The sequence below is a fragment of the Theropithecus gelada genome, chromosome 7b, assembly GCF_003255815.1.
Source record: "Theropithecus gelada isolate Dixy chromosome 7b, Tgel_1.0, whole genome shotgun sequence".
NCBI classification, from domain to species: domain Eukaryota; kingdom Metazoa; phylum Chordata; class Mammalia; order Primates; family Cercopithecidae; genus Theropithecus; species Theropithecus gelada.
The window spans coordinates 91,472,425-91,495,897 of record NC_037675.1 but is presented as its reverse complement, the minus strand read 5'-3'; the positions used below and the strand labels follow the sequence as shown (position 1 = coordinate 91,495,897).

Sequence of the window (23,473 nt, the reverse complement as noted above, 5' to 3'; positions counted from 1 at the left end):
TTAAATTTTTTTTTTTTTTTTTTTTTTTTTTGAGACGGAGTCTCCCTCTGTCGCCCAGGCTGGAGTGCAGTGGCCGGATCTCAGCTCACTGCAAGCTCCGCCTCCCGGGTTTACGCCATTCTCCTGCCTCAGCCTCCCGAGTAGCTGGGACTACAGGCGCCCGCCACCTCGCCCGGCTAAGTTTTTTTGTATTTTTTAGTAGAGACGAGGTTTCACCGTGTCAGCCAGGATGGTCTCGATCTCCTGACCTCGTGATCCGCCCGTCTCGGCCTCCCAAAGTGCTGGGATTACAGGCTTGAGCCACCGCACCCGGCCAAGAAATTTTTTTAAAAGTCCAAAACTTATGCTCCAAAAAACTATAAAACATTGTTTAAAGAAATTAAAGGATCAAAATAAACGGAAAGACATCCCATGTTCATAGATTGGAACACTTAGTATTGTTAAGATGGCAAAATTCCCCAAATTAATTCAATGTAAGTCTTCTTTGCAGTAATTGATAAACTGATGTTAAAATTCAAATGAAGTTCAAGGGACTCAGAATAGTCAAAACAATCTTGGGGGGAAAAAAAACCAACAACATTGGAGGACTCACACTTCCTGATTTCAAAATTTACTACAAAGCCACAGTAATCAAGGTACTGGAATAAGGACAGACAGACAGGTCAATGGAATAGAATTGAGAGTCCAGATATCAATTTCATGTTTATGGTTAATTGATTTTTGTCAAGCGTGCTAAAACAATTAAATGGGGGTAAGAATAGTCTATTCAATAAATGATGCTGGAACAATTGAGTAGCCACATGCAAAAGAATTAAGTTGGATCCTGTCTTAGTTCATTCTGCGGTGTTATAACAAAATACCACAGACTGGGTAACTTACAAAGAACAAAAATTTACTTCTTAGAATGTTGAGGCTTGGAAGTCTAAGATCAAGACACTGACAGCTTGAAAGGGCCTTCTTGCTGTCGTCACATGAGGGAATACATGACATAGTGGAAGGGCAAGGAGAGAGAGAAGGAGGCCAAACGTGCCCTTTCATAACACAATTAATCCCACCCATGTGGGCAGAGCCTTCATCACCTAATCACCTCTTAAAGGTCAAACCTCTTTATATTGTTAAAATGGCAATTAAATTTCCATGTGAGCTTTGGAGGAAACAAACACTGAAACCACAGCAGACCCATATTTCACACCATGTACAAAAATTAACTCAAAACGGATGAGCAACCTGAATGTAAGAGCAAAAATATAAAACCCTTAGAAGAAAACATAAGTATAAATCTTCATGACCTTAAATTAGGTAATGGTTTCTTATAATATGACACTAAAAGCATAAGCAACAAAAGGAAAAATAGAACTTTATCCAATAAATTGGACTTTATCAAAATTTAAAGCTTTGGTGCTTCAAAGAACATCAAGAAAATAGTGAAAAGAAACCCTCAGAAGGGGAGAAATCTTTGCAAATCATGTATCAGTTAATGGACTTGAATCTAGAATATATAAAGCACTTTCATAACTCAGCAATAAAAGGACAAATAACCCAATTAAAAGATAGGCAAAGAATCTGAACAGACCTTTCTTTTAAGATAGTATACAAATGGTCAATAAACACACAAAAAGATGCTCAGTATCATTTGTCATTAGAGAAATGCAAATCAAAACCACAATATGATACTATTTCACATCCAAAGAGAGACAGTAAAAGTGCTGGAGAGGGTGTGGAGAAATTGGAACCCTTGTACACTGTTGGCGGGAATATACAATGTTATAGCCATTTTGGAAGTTTGTCCAAAGATAAAGAATAGAGTTACTACATGACCTAGCAATTCCAAACCTATATGCTCAAGAGAAATGAAACATATGTCCACATAGAAAACTTGTGCTCTGTAGACATACGTTTTTATAAACTTATTCGACATTGTATGGTATTATTCATAGTAGCTAAAAAGTGGAAACAATGTAAATGTCCATCAACTGATTAACTGATAAATAAAATGTGGTACATCCATGTAGCAGAATATTATCTGGCAACAAAAAGGAGAGAAGTACTAATACATGCTACAACATGGCTCACCTGAAAACATGCTAAGTGAAAGAAGTCAGTCACAAAAGACCACATGTTGTATGATTCCATTTATATGAAATGTCCAGAATAGGCAGATCTATAGAAAGTAGATTGTTGGTTGCCTAAGGCTGGAGGGGAGAGTGTCTTAGTTCACTAGGTGTTGCTATAACACAATACCTGAGACCAGATAATTAATAAAGAAAAGAGGAGGCCAGGTACAGTGGCTAATGCCTGTAATCCCAGCACTTTGGGAGGCCGACATAGGCAGATCATCTGAGGTCAGGAGTTCAAGATCAGCCTGGCCACTATGATAAAACCCTGTCTCTACTTTAAAAAAAAAAAAAAAAATAGCTGGGTGTAGTGGCACGCACCTACAGTTCCAGCTACTGGGGAGGCTGAAGCAGGAGAATCACTTAAACTCAGGAAGCAGAGATTGCAGTGAGCTGAGATCATGCCACTGCACTCAAGGTTGGGCAACAAAGCGAGACTCTGTCTCGAAAAAGAAAACAGGTTTATTTAGCTCATGGTTTTGCAGGCTGGGAAGTTCAAGATTGAGCAACTGAATCTAGTGGCTTCTGGCGAGAGCTTCACGTTGCATCAAAATACGGTGGGGAATGGAAAGGAAAGCAGGCAATATGAGAGGCAAACCTCCCTTTGTAACAATCCACTCTCACTGGAACTAATCCATTTCTGAGAGAACTAACCCAGTCTCGAGAGAAAGACATTAATGGATCTTAATGTCCTAATCTTTCCTTCAAGGCACCACCTCCCAACACTGCCACACTGGGGACCAAGCCTCAACATGAGTTATCGTGTGGATAAACCATATTCAAACCATAACGGGGGCAAAGGCTAAAGGGTATGATGTTTCTTTTTTCAGAACTTGAAATGTCCTAAAGTTGATGGTGGGGATGGTTGCAAAACTCTGTAAATACGCTAAAAACCACGGAATTGTACACCTTAAATAGATGAATTTTATGGTATATGAATTATACATTGATAAAGCTGTTAAAAAAGAACCATCAGCAGCTATAAAAAACGAATTTGCAAAAAATACACAAAGAACCACATATATGTGTGTGCTTGGACTTACATGATTGTGGATGAGAAAACAATTCTGGAAAGATCCACATCCAACTCTTGGAGTTGGTTATTTCTTGGAGAGTAGGATGGGGGAGCAAAGGGAGACTGGTTTTTTACTTTAAATACATTGGAATGATTTGAAAATGCATCCAAATGCATACATATTAAGAATTTTTCATGGAAAAAGTATTTTTTAAAAGAAAACCCACCTTGCAGTTAATAATCGAAGTTAAAGTTTGGAGAGAGAGGACCACACACTCAAAATCTTCCGTTTCCAAATTTTGCCTTTGGCCTAGAACTTCCCAACTAATGGAAATCACTACATATTTTCAATTTCTGAAACCTGGACTTGGCTTAGTCCTCTCTTTGGTCCCAGTGCTCAGCACTGAGCCCTTCGCAGTGCCTGAAAGGCTCGCAGAAAGAAGAGAACCAGAGAGATTCTTCTTCTGGCAGATTCTCATCCTTTGGTTCCCTTTAGGGCAGTCATTCTCCCCCAGGGGGGATCTGGAGAGAGTTTTGGTTGTCACAACTAAGGACACACTATCAAGGGTGGTGCTAAGCACCCTACAATTCACAGGACTGCCCCACAACCGAGGACACTCTGGTCCAAAATGCCAGTTGTGTTGAGGTGGAGAAACCCTGCTCCAGGGTCACAGATGTTTTTTAAGGAAATGGACATGGGCGGGTTAGCTATTTAGGGCTTTCTCTCAGCCCTGGGGAATCCAAAACAGGTGATGCCTGACAGTCTGGGGTGAGGAGTATCCTAACTGGGAACCCTGGGACTGGGGATACAAAGAAGAAAGAGAAAAAACAATACTGAGTTTCATTACTGTTGCTGTTGTTAAAAGGATGATGGCTGCAAACATAAAAGCAAGTCTGAAAACCTGTTATTCCTGATTCCATCCTCCTAAGATACTAACAATAAAAACATTTTTTTTTTGACATCTGGAACCTCCAGTCCTAACCTCTCTCCTGAGCTTCAGAGTTCTTTTTTTTTCCAATTGTTTGTTTATTTATTTATTTGGGATGGAGTCTCACTCTGTCACCCAGGCTGGAGTGCGATGGTGCGATTTCGGCTCACTGCAACCTGTGCCTCCTGGGTTCAAGCGATTCTCCTGCCTTAGCCTCCCAAGTAGCTGGGATTACAGGTGCCCGCCACCATGCCCGGCTAATTTTTTTGTATTTTTAGTAGAAACGGAGTTTCACCATGTTGGCCAGGCTGGTCTCGAACCCCTGACCTCAGGTGATCTGCCTGCCTCAGTCTCCCAAAGTGCTGGGATTACAGGTGTGAGCCACCACACCTGGCCTTCAATTGTTTATTGAATGTCTCCATTCCAAGGTCCCAAAGGCTCCCTAAATTCAATACCTTCGAAACTCAACTCGAGATCCCTCCAGCCGTCCTCACTTTGGTATCCCATTTTGACGACAACAGCATTGTCCACCAAGTTATCTCACTAGTGTGTGTCCAGGGACAACCCTTCCTCCTCCTCTCCCTCATCTATGAAGAGTCTTCTGCTTTGGGACCTGTTTCCTTCTCACTTTCAGTTGTGTGCCTCCCAGCACACCTGCTCCCTGCTCACACCGGAGGTGGACGTGTGACCTTGACCTCACTCATTAAGTGTGTGTCATGAAAACACAACCCAGGCAGGGCCTGCTCAGCTCTTCTCAGGGGCTCCGGGAGCCAGGATCTTTTTCTTTCTGAGTTCCTGGGCACTGCTTTCTGACACATTACTAGCTGGAATAAAGACTTCATTTCTTAGCTATTCCTGCAGCCATGTGACAAAGTTCTGATCAATGAAATATAAGGGGAAGTAACTGGAATTTCTGGGAAGCCCCTTATAGTAGACACTATTTGTGCCCCATCCAGATTCCTCTAAACCCCTTGAGCCTTGTGAGTGCATCTCCCAGTTGTTGCAGGCTCTGCTGCTAATGGCTCACACCTGTGACTGCACACAGCTGAGACCTGGGTGGTGTAGGCCCCTCTACCCCACCAGCCACAGCCAATGATTGGCTGGTGTGGGAGTATAAAAACCCAGTTCCTTTGCTTCCAGGTGGGCCAAATTTTAACGTGTAATTTATGCTCCATAAAATAACCTCTTGTTTGACTTTTCCCTTTTCTCATCCTCAATTCCCTCACACTCCTACTAGTTTATTTCTGGGAGCACTTCCTTGATAAATCATTTCCTCCCAAATCCTTGGCCCAGAGTCTGTTTCTTAGAGAAACTGACCAAAGACAGTGCCTCAAAAGGGAAGGGACACCCTCTCCCTTTCCTCCATCCTACTATCTAGCATGTCGATGTGATGGCCAGCACACCAGCAGCCATGTTGAACCTGAGAACTAGGGTTATACCACCCAGCTGAAGAGGCTTGACTCCTGGCTGACTTTGTGCAGTCCCCACAGCAACTCTGAATTGCCTACGTGCAGTACCTGTAGCCAATCAAAAAGTGGCTAAACAGGATAAATATTTTAGACATATAAATATATCAAGTTCTTCTGCTCTGAAACAATCAAATAAATACAAACTTGAGGCAAGGCGTGGTGGCTCATGCCTGTAATCCCCGCACCTTGGGAGGCCGAGGCGGGTGGATCACGAGGTCAGGAGTTCAAGACCAGCCTGGCCAATATGGTGACACCTCATTTCTACCAAAAATATAAAACTTTGCCGGGCGTCGTGGTGCGCACCTATAGTTCCAGCTACTCGGGAGGCTGAGGCGGAACAATCGCTTGAACCTGGGGAGGCGGAGGTTGTAGTGAGCCGAAATCACGCCACTGCACTCCAGCCTGGGCTCTGTCCTCTCTCCAAAAAAAAAACCAAAAAAACTTGGTCAGGCGCAGTGGCTCACACCTGTAATCCCAGCAGTTTGGGTGGCCGAGGTGGGCGGAACACCTGAGGTCAGCAGTTTGAGACCAGCCTGGCCAACATGGTGAAATCCCATCCCTATTTTGTAATAATAGAAAAATTAGCTGGGCGTGGTGGCGGGCGCCAGTAATCCCAGCTACTCCAGAGGCTGAGGCAAGAGAATTGCTTGAACCCAGGAGGCAGAGGTTGCAATGAGCCGCGATCATGCCACTGTACTCCAGCCTGGGTGACAGAGTGAAACTCTCTCCAGAAAAACAAAACAAAACAAACAAACCAAAAAACCCACAACAACTTGAGGGGTCCTCTTGGCCCTTGAGGCAGCCCTTAAAATACCATGAACCCCGTGGCTCCCTGGACCACAGTTTGAAAACCATAGTCCTGCTTGATCTTCAGGGCCAACGCCTTGTGATCTTCATCAGCTGCTTAAAAGGAGGGAAGACCCAAGACACAGAGAACCTTGGTGCCAACATGACAAGAGCTAACAGGCAAAGTCAGGAAGTGACTTCTGGGATCAGATATGTCTGAACTGGAGGTGAAGGTCCTGGGGGCGGGCACCCGTCATCATGGTGATGGGAGAGAGGCTGCAGCTTTGAGACGACTGCCGACTGCCAGTGGGAGGCAGAAGTCTGTTTACATGGACTCCTGGGCGGTAGGCAGCACGCTACCCAAACCTCTCACCCGTGGTAGCACACACATCATCAGCCTCCGCTGAGATTCTGCTAACCAGACCACTTCTGTCTTCTTAGACTATCCCAGGTCACCTAAGGGCCACCACACTATAAAAGAGACCATACACGGTCACTTTAACTGGCGATTCTTCCCACAACACGGACCCCAAAGGAAGAAAAGGTAAAGAAGTGGTGGTTCAGAGTGTAAGGTTTGAAGGGAGATGCCACACTGCTTCTAGCTGGGTGGCTTCAGACGGAGCACAGAAGCTCTCGGAGCCTCGGGATCCTTGTCGGCAACATGAGAATATTAATAGTACCGACCTTATGGGGTTGTTGTTACAACTAAACGTACACAAAGATGTGCATTGTATTTAACATTGTGTGTGTGAAATCCAAAATTTCATACCTTTATTATATGCAATAGTAAAAAAAAAAAATCACATATAACCCCCAAGTCCAACTATTTGAGGGTACTTAAACCATTCTGCATTCATATAAACACATGGAATTCTTGAGAAAGTGTATAGGAAATAATGTGAAAAAGCTAATAGTCCACACATACTTATAGATTTCAATAACTATGTGTAGTCGCAGAAATTAGAAGAGTTTAAGTGAGTGTAACCGCCCTTAGTTTCTTTTAGAAATAAGTGCATGCAAGGTTCACTCTCTGTGAAAAAGCATCCTTTAAGTGAACTATAAAAAGCAAGCTCTGCTACACTCAAGAGCGATGCTATGCGCTCCCTGTCTTTCTCCCTCCCAAAGATAAGGAAGCCCAGAGCTCCTGATCATCAAAGCTTCAACTGGGGGACCCAACCCCTCAGACCTGTCTGGCCAGCACAATGCTGTTTCAAAGTGAGAATCTGAATGCCTGTGTTGGGGCTGCTCTCTCCAGGGTACAAGGCCCTACTGCTCCCTAATGTCCTACCACCTGTTACACTCATTTACATTCACGCTCTGACCCCTGAGTTCACGGATTACAGTGTTTCCCTTTCAAGGAGAGGTGATCAGTTGAGAGACACAGGACAGCTGATTAGAGAATGGGAAAAATAAACCCCTGAGCACCTAATTAGGCTTATAAAGATGGCTCTCTGGCCAAAGGAAGACGCAGTAGGTGTGCTGAAGGTCCTGGTAAAATATCTGGCAATTCACATGAGCTGAACCGAAAGAGGCAGAAGGCTGGAGGATGGAGGGAGGGCCGTGTTATGACAGAGGTGCCTCCTGATGAGGTGATTCCTCCCACCGTCCTCAGCAGGACCACGTGCTTCTGGGTCTGAACACAGAAATGTCCTCCTCGAATGGCTGAGATGTTCCCCAGGTGTAAAGTCATTAATGTACTAGTGATCACCATCTTCCCCTACTCTTCCCTCTTCTTTTTTTTTTTTTTTTTTTTTTTGAGACAGAGTCTCACTCTGTCACCCAGGCTGGAGTGCGGTGGTGCGATCTTGGCTCACTGCAACCTTTCAGGTTCAAGTGATTCTCCTGCCTCAGCCTCCCGAGTTGCTGGGACTACAGGCGTGCACCACCATGCCCAGCTAATTTTTTGTATTTTTAGTAGAGACAGGGTTTTACCATGTTGGCCAGGATGGTCTTGATCTCCTGACCTCGTGATCTGCCCACCTTGGCCTCCCAATTCTCTCCTTCCTTCTAAGGGGAAAAGACTGTTACTTGCTGGTCAACTGCCAGGACTGTCCTTTACTATGGGGAGTCCAGGAAATATGCTGAGAGAAAGCTAAATGATGTTGCAGAAGTGAAGTCAATCCTGGTAACAGGGAGCAGGGAGAGATGTGAGGAGATGGGACCAGGAGGGACAGAAAGACAGGGCTGACGGTTGGGAGAAACTTGGTGAGGAGTTTAGGCATAAGAGGTTCCAGAACTCCTTTGAGATAGATATGAAAGCCTGGGAGAGGAGAAAAGGAAGAAGTTTCCTTTACGTTATAAATTGGAGACTCTTTAAGGTTCTTTTAAGATACAAGCAGAAATCAAATTTATTTTTCATTACTTCTGGCTAACACACCGTGCTTCTTTCAAAAGAAGACAGCTTCTTGGACAGGACCCCAAGGAGCCCAAGGATTATTTGGGTTAACACTCAAACCAAACCCATCTCTCCTTCATAGACAAAGGGACAGAGGGAAAGAGAGAACTGGATGGAATTTAGGATAAAAGAAAAGGAAGCCATTCTATTTTATAATATAAACAAGAATTTCTAATGCAACAGGCTAAGATGAGCATATGTGAATACTAAATGCTGGGCAATGGAGAGTGAGGGCTATGTCCTGCAACACAGCTCTAACTTCCAGATACTGAAACGTTCCCAGCAGGAAACAAATAATCGAACAAATCCAGGATTCTCAGAATGGATGATCTGAGCTTCCCCATGAAATTTGAGAAGCTGGAAGAGGTATGGCCCTCTCACCCTACCTCGAGTGGGGGTAAGCTCTCACCAGCTACCCTTCCTGTCTCCTCATTCCCCACGACCACACATTGCTCCTCAGCTGCAATTCCAAAACGCACCTGCCACTGTTCGCATGAAACAATACATTAAAGTGCTTTAAAAGTCACTGCTGTAACTGGAAATGGAGAGTAGTTGCAAAAAAAATACCAAACAAAAGCTTGCATTCTTATGGAATCTGGATGGACAAAGATTGAAGCACGAAGACAATGGGAGAAAGCACAAGGAAAGGACTGAAATACGAAACTGAGTTGAAATGAAAAACATTTCTCTATCTAAGTAATAAATAAGAAATGATAGACATTGAACAGAGAATAAAGAATGAAAAATATGACACATTTAGTCTTTAGACAGGGTCGAAAGTCCTTAACTATAAAGCACACAGATACACTTTAATTAACATGGCATCCCCCCTGCTCCCAGCAGAAAAATGAGGGGAGAATGTTGATTCAGAGAAGAACTATAAGTATTTTTAATAAACATTTTGAATCAACTTTAATAGAAATCAGAGATATTAATTATAAGGAGATTCATTTTTGCCTAATTACAACAATCTGCTCATGTTATAATGGTTATATAGAAAGCAACGAGATACAAAATACATTTCAGTGATTTTAAGATACACCTTTCCCCCAAATTTTAATCTCTCTGAAATCGAGATGCATCCCACAACAGGTAGCATGTCAGAATTTAATTGGCAGTGTTTCTTTCTTGATGGTACGTAAAATAATGATGCATCTTAGATTTTTAAAATAGCACTTTAGGTTCAACATAATATGATTAATATGATTATACGTATAATATGATTGACGTATAATATGATTCCCCAGACTATTTACAGTGTTTGTTGTTGGTAGAATTATGGATGATTTCTACTTGTTTTATACTTTCCCATATATTTCCAGTCTTCCAAAACTAATATATATTTATTTCATCACTAGACACTGAACAAAACAAAACTTGGTTCTAATTCTAACTCTGCCACTTTATAGTTGTGTGGTCTCAAGCAAGAGATTTATGCTGTCTGCACCTCAGTTTTCTGACTTGCAAAATGGAATTAGTAATAACTTCCCCGCCTATCCCGTAAGGTTTGTGCACAAATGCTTTGTAATGTGTGAAGTGCTCAATGTATGATTTAAATCTGGACTCATGCATAACATCCATTAATGTATATCATCAATGCATTTGGGGGATATTTTTATTCTTTCTGAACGCTTCATCTTCTCTGATGTTAGTTTATAACTTTGTACTATAAAATAGTGATTTCCAATATTTTATTGTTTGGACTTGATATACTTAGATTTCAAAAGCTCTTTCCCCAGCCTTGTTCCCATGAGAAAAGAAAAAAGAAAAAAAAAAGATTCCCAAAGCAATATTCAGTTTGGCACCACATGGATTTACACACTGACCAGGGCCAACCACACACCTACCAGTTGAGCCCCAGAATCCCATGGGGGCCTTGTAGAGTATAGCCATGCAGAGCCAATCATGGGTCACATCCCTGGCCAGAAAAGGGCATCTGCATAATTATTTCTGTTTAATAAAAATGAATAGGCCTGGGTGCAGTGGCTCACTCCTATAATCCCAGCACTTTGAGGGGCCGAGGTGGGCAGATCACGAGGTCAGGAGTTTGAGACCAGCCTGACCAACATGGTGAAACCCCATCTCTACTAGAAATACAAAAATTAGCCGGGTGTGGTGGCAGGCGCCTGTAATTCCAGCTACTCAGGAGGCTGAGGCAGGAGAATCGCCTGGATCTGGGAGGCAGAGGTTGCAGTGAGCCAAGATCACGCCATTGCACTCCAGCCTGGGTGACACAGTGAAACTCTGTCTCAAAAAAAAAAAAAAAAAAAAAAAGAATAAAAACTGTTGTTGAGAATCTAGTCACATATGAGGCAGGGCTGAGCCTCTCCGTCTGAGCATCTCAGGTCCTCATGAACCGAGTCATCTTCTCAGCCTGAGCCTGGCGCATCCCTGCATCCGGATGGTGTGTAATGAACCTGCCCTCAGCGCACTTGACTTCCAGCTGGCGAGGAGGTCATAAGACAGCAGGTGAGCTCACCTCCTCACCATACTTGCCTGGCCACTGGTTTGTCTGTGTTCTAAAGCATGGGGGGGCTTGTCCTAGTCAGCAACATCACAACATGAACGACCCTCTAGACTCTAGATTTCTCAAACTTCAATGTGCCCAGGACTCACCTGGATGTCTTATTAAAGCATAGACTTTGATTCTGTTGGTCTGGGGTTGACCTGAGACTCTGCATTTCTTTTTTTTTTTTTTTTTTTTTCCTGTTTGAGACAGGGTCTTGCCCTATTGCCCAGGCTGGAGTGCAGTGGCACAATCATGGCTCATTGCAGCCTCAACCTCAACCTCCTGGGCTCAAGCGATCCTCCCACCTCAGCCCGCCAAGTAGCTGGGACTACAGGCCCGCACCACCACACCTGGCTAATTTTTTCTACTTTTTTGTAGAGATCGGGTTTCGTCATGTTGGCCAGGCTGGTTTCGAACTCCTGGCCTCAAGCAATCCACCCATCTCTCCCTCCCAAAGTGCTGTGATTACAGGCATGAGCCACCGCTCCAGGCCCAACACATCCTTTTTTAGACTGGAAGAAACATTTCTTCTGCAGCTTGCCATGAAGGGACTGGGGTAATGTTTCCCTGACCCCTTGAAGTAGGGTGTGGTGGTTCTGTGAACTGATTTGGCCAATGACATGGGAGTGGAGGGGACCTGTGCTACTTCCAGGTGGTGGCAGCCATTTGATCATTGGTACTCGACTCTTCAGCCCCTTCTTCCCCTTCCAGAGCAATCCTGGAAGCATGTGCTGAGGAAGAGGAGCCAAGAGACAGAAGAGGCCTGAAGCGCTGGGGCAACACAGAGACAACCGCCCTGTGGCATCACCAGCGCCCATAGTGAACTTGGTGTGGGTACGAAGTACACTTTTATTACATTAAGCTACTGAGATTTTGGGAGTAGCTTGTTACTGCAGCAAAACCTAAGCCTCCCCTGACTCTGTCAAATGCAGAGTACCGCAAACCCTTTGGGGACAGAAGCTGGCTATAGATACACCAGCAAATGTGGGGACAAATTCCTAACAAAAGCTGGTTTCAGAGAAAAGATATTCACAGAAGATCATTTACCAGACAAATTGTTATTCTACTTCTCTGAGTACTTTAAATGTATTCCCGTTTCATGTATGATCTCTAGCCTTTTTCAGAATCAACATCTCTGAATTGTGTTTTAATACTCTGCCCTGAGGTTTTCTTTACTCCAGTCAAATATACTTAACATATTTGTCATTTGAACCATTTAAAAGTGTACAATTCAATAGCATTAAATATATTTGCAATGTTGTATAACCATCACCACTATCTATACCCAAAATGTTTTCAGCATCCCAAACTGAAAGCACCCATTAAACAATAACTCCCGCTTCTGGCCTTCCCTCAGCCCCAGTAACCTCTATTTTAATTTATCTCTATGAATGTGCCTATTCTAGATACCTCATATAAGTGGAATCATATGATATTTGTCCTTCTGTGTCTGGCTTATTTTACTAAGTATAATTATTTTCAAGGTCCACCTATGTTATAGCATATATCAACATTTCATTCCTTTTTTTTTTTTTTTGAGATGGAGTCTTGCTCTGTCACCCAGGCTGGAGTGCAATGGAGCGATCTCGGCTCATTGCACCCTCCGCCTTCCGGGTTCCAGCGATTCTCCTGCCTCAGCCTCCAGAGTAGCTGGGACTACAGGCATGAACCACCACACCTGGCTAACTTTTATACTTTGAGTAGAGACAAGGTTTCACCATATTGGCCAGGCTGGTCTCGAACTCCTGACCTTGTGATCCATCTGCCTTGGTCTCCCAAAGTGTTGGGATTACAGGCATAAGCCACTGTGCCTGGCCAATTTCATTCCTTTTTTTTGGCTGAATCATATTCCATTGTATGTAGCCCACATTTGGTTTATTCATTCATCTGTCGACGGACACTTGGGTTGTTTGGATATTGTGAATAATGTTGCTATGAACGCTGGTACAAAAATATCTGTTTGAATCCCTACTGTTGATTTTTTTTGGGGGGAAATATACCTAGAAATTGAATTGCTGGGTCATAAAGTAGTTCTAGGTTTAACCTCTAGGGAAACTGGCAAACTGTTTTCCACTCTAAGCTTTGACTTTCAAGTCAAAGGTCTCAATTAGGTAACAATGACATGAAATCCTCAATTGCATTTTCCAGGAAAATATTATTTGTGAATATCATCTGTTATCCTATACAATGTCTCCTATATATAATCCCAAGGAGAAAACACTTTTGAGAATTAGGTACTGGGGCCAGGCGTGGTGGCTCACGCCTGTAATCTCAGCACTTTGGGAGGCTGAGGTGGGCGGATCACTTGAGGCCAGGATTTCAAGACCAGCCTGGCCAACATGGTGAAGCCCTATCTCTACTAAAAATACAAAAATTAGCTGGGCATGATGGCTTGTGCCTGTAATCCCAGCTACTTGGGAGGCCAAGGCAGGAGAATACTTTGAACCCGGGAGGCATGGAAGTTGCAGTGAGCCAAGCTCATGCCACTGCACTCCAGCCTGGGCAACAGAGTGAGACTCCCTAAAAAAAAAGTGGCTCACACCTGTAATCCCAGCATTTGGGAGGCTGAGGCAGGAGGATCACTTGAGGTCAAGAGTTTGAGGCCAGCCTGGCCAACACGTCGAAGCCCATCTCTATTAAAAAAAAAAGAGGTTAGCTGGGTATGGTGGTGCACACCTGTAATCCCAGCGACTTGGGAGGCTGAGGCAGAAGAATCACTTGAACCAAGAGGGCAGGGGTTGCAATGAACCAAGTTTGTGCCACTACACTCCAGCCTGGGTGACAGCAAGACTCTGTGTCAAAAAAAAAAGGAGAATTAGGTACTGGAAAAGGTTTATATTTCCTCCTTTCTGATACTAAGAATTCTAACATGGGTCATGACTGTCTGCCATGAAGCCTGAAACCACATCCGAAGCTTGAACAGTCACTGCTGGTTCTCTCCCTTCCATGGGATTCCCCACCATTCCTTGGGATCTTGTTATCATTTCCTGGCATACTGGCCTGATTTCCAACAGCAGAGCCTGTCTTTGCCTGAAGGCTACCCTTGCACTGTCCACAGAAGAAAATAAGGCCGGAAGTACCTGGGACTTACATCCCTGTGCTCCTTCCTTATCCTCCCCAGACAGCTTTTTAACCAATTCCTGACAGGTATAGGTGTGTAAATATCCCAGCTTTCTTGCGTGGGATATCTGGCTCAGGAACTTTGCATTGCTTCCAAGCTTCCACTTGGGATTAGGTACCAGTTGCCCACTATGGCGCCTGACTTACCAGCATACCCTGGATTAACTTACTTTCCTTCCTTGATTCACTTTCTCTTGCACCTACGTGTATCCCTTGCTCCTCCCAATAAACTGCTGGCACTCAAATTCTTGGCTCAAGGTCTGCTTCTGAGGGAACCCAAACTAAGACAAAGTTCCTTTCTAGCAACTTCATAGCTCTGCTTGCATTCCATATTTCTGTTCTTCTTTTCCCTCGTTCTGAAGTTTTATTTATATTTTATGATTATTTTACTGTATACTTTGTCTGCTACCTCAAAGTCTTTGCAGAATAAAGCATGGTGGAATTAATTTTTAGAAGAAAAACACCATCATGTAATGTTACAATAAAAATGCAAGATATAAGTGGTTTATAGAATATAATTCTAATTTTTAAAAATGCATATGTGTATGAGTATATGCAGAGGAAAAAGGAGACTAGAAGAAAATGAACCAAAACATTAACAATGGTTAATTTGGATGATATGACTGCATATAACTTGATTTTTTCTTCTTTATATTTTATTTTACAAAAAACCTGAACCTTCAGTTTTTTCATCTATAACGGAGGATTGCTATGTCTACCTCGTGGAGTTGTGTTGGCTGAAATGAAGTGTGAATGTAAGACAGCAATGAGCTGCATTGCACATTCACGTAATAATCATACAGTATGTGCCTAAAATGGGCCTGATAAAGGTTAGCCAGTGCTGTTATTACAACAATTAGTGAAACAATTTAAAAGGAAATGCTACAAATGAGAAATAAAAATCAGCCCACACTTACATAATGTTTTTTACCTTTTAACACGCATGCACTTACATGAACTTATTGTCCCTCACAAGAACCCTGTGACAGGGGCAGGCTTAGGTGGAGGGAGGGAGCAGGGGCAGGCAGGACTAATATTCACCAAATAGCTGATGTGCCAGATACCAAGGTGGGCACTCTGTAGATGCCTCAGATGAGAAAAGGATGGGGCTCGGAATAGTTAAGAGGCTTGCCCAAGATACAAAGGCAGGATGAAAAGCTCCCACTCCAGACTCTTTGTCCAGGTTTCTTTCCACTCCTCCATGCCACATTGTCATATTCGTATCACCAAAGCCCATGTTCCTAGATGGCCACCTACCCATGCCACTCTCAGTTCCTGCTACATGGATGCACCTGTCCACACACATGCTCTGCTCCTTCCTGCCTCTGTGCCCACTGGGAGCACAAAGAGATGGTTTTTGATGGTGGTGGGGAAGAGTCAGCCCTCAAATCTCCCATCAAAACCATCCCAAGTAACCATTCAATCTAAAAAAATCCTGTACTTGCTATGCAAACACAGTAGAGTCAAGGTCACTTCCAAAATGATACCTCCTAATCAGTTTGTTCATCCCAAGTCTTGCCTATGCGGAGATTCTGGAACTGTCTTCTGAGACATGGGAGGTGATGTGAGGAGGGGCTTTTGGGCTTTCGTCTGCTTAGAGTCCAGCAGAGAATGCGGGCTCGGGGGGAGAAGCATGGGGATGTTATTCCTCCTCCACCAATCTTGGGCCCGTTCTGGTCTGCTGCGAGTTTTCCTGCCTGATACCTAGTTATGGTGGTGTCATCATGGCCTGCTGATGGGCAGCGCCATCTGGGATGGGATGGGGGCTGGGAACCAGGCACTTCAGATACAACCTGTGTGTGCCTCATCATGCTGGTCCTCTGCCTCACCTGCTATGCATCAGCTGAAGCCCTGAATTCCCAGACTAGCCCTGGGAAGTCTTTCTTGATGAATCTAACCTGAAGCCAATCTCTTTTGTCTTTTGTGCTGCTTCTCCTGGCAGAATGTCTATGTAGCACAGCCATGTGTGGGAGCCTCAAGGAGGTTCAACTTATCTCCCCACCTCACCAGCGAGCTCTTCTAGAGCGCACAGGGGCAGTAGCTACAGAGCGCTCAGCACATGCACCCTGGGCTGTTTGCAGCTGCCAGCCTTTTTTGCAGCTTGGAGGCCACTGCCTCTCCATCTAACTTTTCCAAGCTCCCTCCCCTGCTCCAGGTCTCTTTTTGCCCCCCTCAGAATTTATTTCTACAGCATCTTCCCCAACCCCCATTAATCACTTGATTATTCTTCAAGGATGAACAATGTTTAGGGGTGTGGTGCAAAGACTCCCCCAAATCATTTTCCTTCTGCTGGGAAATAAACACAACTGATTGTAGCTGTGCTACATCTTTGCTAAAAACTTCTCAATGGCTCCCAGGTGCCTCTAGATAAGTTCCAGCTCCTCAGTCTGTCAGTGAAGGTCCTACCCCCACCTCCATCCCATTAGTCAGCAGACCTTCCTAGTCTTCCTTCCACGGCTCCAACCAGCTCATAGGACCCCTGAGTGCGACTCTCTCCTACTCCAGGGTGCAACGCGCTTTCAGTTCCCAAACCCAAGTTATGCCTAACACGAACTGATTCAGGCCAAAGGTCACTTCCCTGGTTCTTCCTGGTGGGAAATTTTCCATCCTTTGAACCGTCATTGGCACTTTGGCTTCCCCACTTCCAGTCTGGTGTTCTGATTTTTTCTCGGTGTGAAGTCGAGGGCAGAATGTTTTAAAACCTGCACTTCCCCCTCTGACTCAGTAAATGTTCAGTTTCCTGTCCCTATCTGTAAAAGCTTTCCTCCCCATGAACTCAAGCCCTGTCTCCTTCATGAGACTGAAAATCTCCCAGAGCAGAGCGTCTCCAACTTAAGGATCATTCCAATCCTTTGGGGACTTTGTTAACAGGCAGATTCTGACTCAGCAGGTCTGCAGAGGGGACTGAGACCGCATTTCTAACAAGCTGCCAGGTGACGCTGAAGCTGCCGGTGCCTGGACCACATTAGAGCAGCGGGGAGGCAATACCACCTGTTGATCAGGCTACAGCTCATGTCAGTGCAGTCGGGCTGGGTGCCCAGATGGATGAATGAAAGGCTGAGAGGGTCGGGCCCCCCCCACCCCCCGAGAGGAAGTGGAGGCCGCCCGGAGGTTGTCAGCGAGTCCGGCCAGCACACTTACCTATGGTGGACACAACGGTGCCCACGAAGTAGAAGGCGCCGGTGAAGTCCCAACGCGGGCGGACGTTGTCCACGCGGATGCCGGCCCGAGTGGCCTCCTCGTAGTGGCGGAGGAAGCCGCGCAGCTCGTCGCGGCTCAGGTTGTGGCCGCGGCTGAAGTTGGCCAGGCGCTCCTCCCAGCGCTGCTTGGCCTGGCGCTCGTGCGCCAGCTCCAGCGCGGAGAAGACGGCGGCGCCGCCCAGCAGGTAGAGCACGATGAGCGCGGCCAGCAGCAGAAAGCGCGCGTTGTCCTCGTTCAGGTGGCCCGGGCCCCAGCTGAAACCTCGACCGGCCATGGCCGGGCCCCCAGGGGCAGCCCCCAGGCCCAGGGCACCCGGCGCCAGCGGAGTCTCGCCCACTTCCCCGGGAAATAAGGGCCCCGGCGCTCAGCCGGCTCCCGGGCGCCCCACCGCCGACTCGCCCATGACCGCCGGGAGCTCCCGCAGGCCGCGAGGCTCCCCCGGCCGCCGCCTCGGTAGCTCCTGCGGCGCCAGCTCCCCACGTCCTCCTTGACGCCTAGTTTCAAATCCGCTTTGTCGCCGCCGTTCCCCTCCACTCCCCCCGCTCTCTTCGGAGTTCTCCTTAACGCCGAAGGTCCCGGGGAGCGGGCGCAGAGTCCACGTCTGCTTGGCGCTGGGTTGCGGACGCCGTTTCCATCCCTGCTGCCTGTCTGGCTTAGGTAGGGGAGGGGGCGTGGCGCGTCTTCAGGGCAAGCTCGAGCGAAGTCGAGTTTCCGCCGAAGAGAAGGTCGAGGGGGTCCGGAGGTCGGCAGGTAAGCAGAGCTACGGGGTCCTGGTTCCTTTGACTATCGCTTCTCAGGCCACCGACGGCTAAGACGCGGGCGTCAGTCTGCTGGCTTTGTAGGTGCCTCCCCAGGTAGACGACGGTGGTGCGTCCTAGTTGTGGTCGTGGTGTCGCGCTGAGCCTGTGGCCTCCCGAGTCACCGAATCGGCTGCTGGGGCTTAGGGATGGAGCGGGTCCAGGGTGGACGCAAGGAGAGAGGGGCTGTACTGAGCGGCGTCCGCGGGCTCCGACCTCCCGCCGGGCCGCAACGCTGCGCATCCGTTGCGCGGACAGGCTGGAGAGAGGAGACCAGAAAGGGAGGTTGGAACAGGGAGCGAAGGAAGTTAGGGGCATCTCCCCCGGGCAGCCGGCCTCGCCTTGCCCATGCCAGAGCACCCTTGGTCTCTGGATCCTGCGCGGGGGCGTCCTCTGCGCCTACTAGTGGGCTCCGCCCGGACCAAGCCCGCACTGCGAGCCAGCCCCGCTTCCAGAGAGGAGGCCAAAGACTGGGGGCTGTAAGGGCCCCGTGGCCAGGAGACCTTGACCTTGGAGAGTTCCATCTCTTCCAACCGGGCTTGGCTGCTTAGTGCGTTCCAGAGTTTTGCCTGGACGCGGGGTCCGCGCAGAAGGCATTCCCCACCTCACGCACACCATCAGCAATGCTCTCCAGCAAACCGCCAGGGCCCCCTCCCCGAAACCCCGCCTTGTAGGGGGCGCTGGCGCCGCTGCCGCTCTCAGATCTCACCTTCCGGGGAGCGCCCTCTCCGCGCCGCTCCGTCGGGACTGTTCCCGGGCCTCCTGGCAGCCGCGGCCCTGCCCTGCCGGCCGGCGCGGGGAGCACAGGTCCGCACCGCGCTCTGCCTTCTCAGGCGGGCGCGCTCCGACGCGGCAACAGGTGGAGCCGTGCGGCTGCCAGCTGCGGCGACTCCACCCTGTCGCCCGCCTCCTTGCGCGCGGGCCCGCCTCCTGCGCTGGTCTCCGCCGGTAGACGCCTGGCGTTCGGAGGGCCGACCAGGGGCTGCAGTGCTCCCACCAGGGCGCGCAGATCTGGGGAGTGAATGCAGAACCGGCTGGTGGGACGCTCAGCCGGGCCGCGTGGGCCCTCTGGGACCGGGAGAGGGCGCTCTGCCTCCTCCAGACACATCCCGCCCCCGCCCGCGCAGACAGCCCGGCGCGGCCCTCCAGAATCACCCGCCCGGGCGTGTGGGAGCGAATCTGCACGCGGAGAGGAATGGATACGTGGGCATCTTCCCACCTTCCGAGAGAGCGGTCCCAGGCTCAGAGCCCCACACACCACCCTTACGCACCAGGAGCAGAGACAGAAGGGCTAGGAGCCCTGTTGAGTAAAACCGTATGATTTCGAATAATGAAACACAGCTCTGGCGAGTGCATTTTCATCAGAAACCCTGGTGCTGTTAGCAGTCCTCTCGGCTCTGTTACTCACTCCCCAATGCCCCTCTTTCATCCAGCCTTCTGAGGGGCAAGAGCTTTAGGGGCATCGCGAGAATAGGTGCCTGTGTATACACCCAGGGTGAGTACCGCAATTACCTTTTAAATTCATTTTATTATGAAAAATTTCAAACATTCTAAAAGTTGAAAGAACTTTACAGTGAACACCCGTATACCCACCACCTAGATTCTACAATTAACATGTTACTATACTTGATTTGTTAGATACCTATCCGTCCCTCTGTCCGTCCATCAACCCATCTGGTTTGGATGCATTTCAGAGTAAGCTGCAGAGCTTGGTAGACTTTCGCCCTCATCCCCAGTACTTCTGCCTGCATATCACTACGTAGGGTTCAATATTTACTTACAGAATTTTTTTCCTTTTCGGATAAAATTTACATACAGTGAAATGCATAAATCTTAAGTGTATCATTAGGTGCGTTCTGCAAATAACCTATCCAACCTACCAACCAAACATCACCAACAGGTCAGAGTTCCCCGAAGTCCCTTCCCTGTAACTCCCCACCCACATTCCTCCAGAGGAAACCACTGTTCAGAATTTTTCTGCCATCGATTACTTTCGCTTTTATAGAACTCAGTTTTTTTTTTTGTTCTAAATCTCCATATAAATGGAATCATGCTGGTATGTACTCTCTTGTGGAAAACATGTTTTTGAGATTTACCCATGTTATATATCTTAGTAATTCCTTCCTCTTTATTGCTAGTTTTTCATTGTTTGGATATACCATAGTTTTATTCTTTCTCCTTCTATTGATAGAAAGGAGAACTGTTATAAAATTTTGGTCATCATAAATAAAACTGTTAGGAACATTCTTGTACACCTATGTAGACATATGTTTTCATATTTCTTACGTAAAGACCTAGGAGTGGAATTGCTGGGTCAGAGGGTACGTATGTATTTCGTTTTATGAGAAACTGCCCGACATTTTCCCAAAGCAGCTGTACTGACAGTGTACAATAGTTCTGGATGCTCCGTATCTTTGTCAACATTTGGCAGTATCAGTCATTTTAATTTTAAAACTACTGGTGGATGTAGCAATATCTTGCTGTGGTTTTAATTTACATTTCCCTGATGTCTAAAAATACTGGTGGATGTAGCGATATCTCACTGTGGTTTTAATTTGCATTTCCCTAATGTGCTTGCTGGCCACTTGTGTACCTTCTCTTGTGAATTTTCTGTTGAAATATTTTGCCCACTTATAAAATTAGTTTCTCTGTTACTGAGTTATAGAGATCCTTTATATATGCAGGATACCAGTCCTTTCTCAGCTACATATCTTGCAGATATTTCTACCTCTGATTTGCCTATTTATTTTCTCATTTATTTTCTTAAATATGTTTTCTGTATGTTTGGTGCCCTTTGAGAAATCATTACCTCCTTCAAGGTTGCATAGGTTTTCTGTCTCCCCACACTTTTATATTTGGGTCTATGATCCATTTGTTTCCCTATGGTATGAGGGAAGAGTGAAAGGTCATTTTGTCCAGGTGGATTTCCAGTTATTCCAATGCTATTTGTTGAAAAGATAAATATGCCTGAGTTTCAGGAATTTAGTTTGTTCATTATTTGCCCACCCTTACGCTAATAACACAGGATTTACATTACTTATAACTCTATGGTAGGTCTTTAGTGGGACTATAATTGAGTCCTCTAACTTTGCTCTCCTTTTTCAAGATTCTTTGAATGTTATAAAACTTTTACACTTCCACTAAAAAATCATAGAATCAGCTTAATTTCATCAAAAAAGCTGTGGGATCTTGATTTCTGGGATTGTGCTGGATTTTGGAAAGAACATCTTGACAATTCATGAAAGAGGTATATTCCTCTATTTATTTAGGGTTTCTTAACCAAGTTTTCATATTGGAGAGTTTGCACATCTCTTGTAAATTCATTCTAAAGTATTTTATGTTCTTTTAATGTTATTGTAAATGGAATTTCAAAATTTTACTTTTCAGTTGTTTGCTGTAGTCCATAAAATACACGATTGTTGCAAAAGTACTTGAATTCTTCAGCCTTGCTACATTTCATCAGTTGTACATGTTTTGTTGATTCCTTTAGGAGTTTTTTTGTAAATAATCATGTCATCTACAAGTTTTGCTTTTTTCTTCCTGATCTTTATCATCTTTTCCCCCTCTTGTCTGCAATGGCTAGAGCCTCAGTATATTATTCAATAGAAGTGGAAGCAGATATCCTTGTCTTATGATCTTAGGAGAAAACTTTCCTTTTATCATCATTTATATAATGTTAGCTGTGGGGTTTTCATAGGAACTTTCGGATTAAGGAAGTTTCCTTTTATTGTTGTTTCTAGTTTTCTGAGTTTTTTGTTTTTAATGAAGCATGAATGAGTACTGAATTTTTCAAATGCCTTATCTGCATCTATGGTGATGATCATATAGTTTTCTCCTTTATTCTGTTAATATGTTGTATTTCATTGATTGCCTTTCTAATGTTAGTTAAGCCAATTTTGCATATCTGGGATAAGTTGTACTTGGGGTTTCCACTCTATTCTTTTTATTCTTCCACTTCTGAATTTACTCTTCTTTTTCTAGCTGCTTATGGTGGATGTTTAGATCACCAATTTTAGACCTTTCTTCTTTGCTAATGTTAGTGTTGCAGGACTTTTCCTTAGTTCAGCTAAAGATGGGGTCCTTGTCCGTCCTGCGACCATGAAAATTTAGGTTGGCGGAGGGTTTGAAGGGTAAAGCAGGACTTTATTGGGTGAAAAGGAAGAAAAGGGAGAAGCAGGCACTCTCTCTAGACCAGAGTCCCTGCTACAGCGCTTCCCGCCCTTAGCTTGAATCCCAGGTTCCACACAGGAAGAGGAGGGGTTGGGCTCCTCCCTGCTGCAAGGGTCCTGAACTTCCCCAGGCTCCAGCTCCACCTCAGTGGACAGGCTGGTTGGAGCTTCTCCAGCGACCCCCTCCCACCTGGCTGTCTCATTAGTATTTTTAAACTTTACCTTTCCCTGTTAGCCTGGTGCTAGCTGCATCCTAAAAATTTTGGTATATTGTATTTTCATATTTTATTCAAATTATTTTCTGATTTTTTTTTTGGCACATGAATTATTTAAAAGTGTGTTGCTTAATTTCCAAATATCTGGAGTTTAAAAAGGACACATTATTTATTTCTAACTTATTTCCAGTGTGTTCAGAGAACCATATTCAGTATGTTTTCAATCTTCCTAAATTTGTTGAGACTTATTTCATGGTCCAGCCAGATGGTCTATTTTAGTGAATGTACTATGTGCACTTGAAAAGAATGTGTATTCTGCAGTTGTTGGCTATAGTGTTCTATAAATGTCAGTTAAAAGTAATTGATGGTGTTTATACGATCTATCTTTACTGACATTTGCTCTATGTATTCTAGTGATTGGTGAGAGGAATATTTAAAATCACCAGCTCTATGTAATCATCTATTTCTACCTTTATGTCACTTGTTTCATGTACTTTTAAGCTGTTATTAAACATATGTATTGATAATTATTTTATCTTCCTGGTGTAGTGACCCTTTTATTAATATGAAATGTCCCTCTTTATCTCTGGTAATACCCTTTGCCTTGAAGTTTACTTTATCTGATATTAATCCAGTCACCACATTCTTCTGCTTGACATTTGCATGGTATCTTTTCCCATCCATTTACTTTTAACTTATCTGCATAGTTTACGTATTTTAAGTGGACTTGCTGTGAACAGCATGCAGTTGGGTC

The 23,473-nt window shown here is 45.3% G+C and overlaps 1 protein-coding gene across 1 annotated transcript in view; it reads right to left on the bottom strand.

Moving 5' to 3' along the window:
• The window catches only part of KCNK13 (potassium two pore domain channel subfamily K member 13), a 120,211-nt gene extending 101,966 nt beyond the window's left edge, over nucleotides 1–18,245 (bottom strand). Inside the window, exon 1 of the mRNA XM_025392680.1 lies at nucleotides 17,479–18,245. Coding sequence (XP_025248465.1) covers nucleotides 17,479–17,812 — 334 coding nt within the window. The 5' untranslated portion in view covers nucleotides 17,813–18,245. The remainder of the gene's footprint in view (nucleotides 1–17,478) is intronic.
• Nucleotides 18,246–23,473: the final 5,228 nt, after the last annotated feature.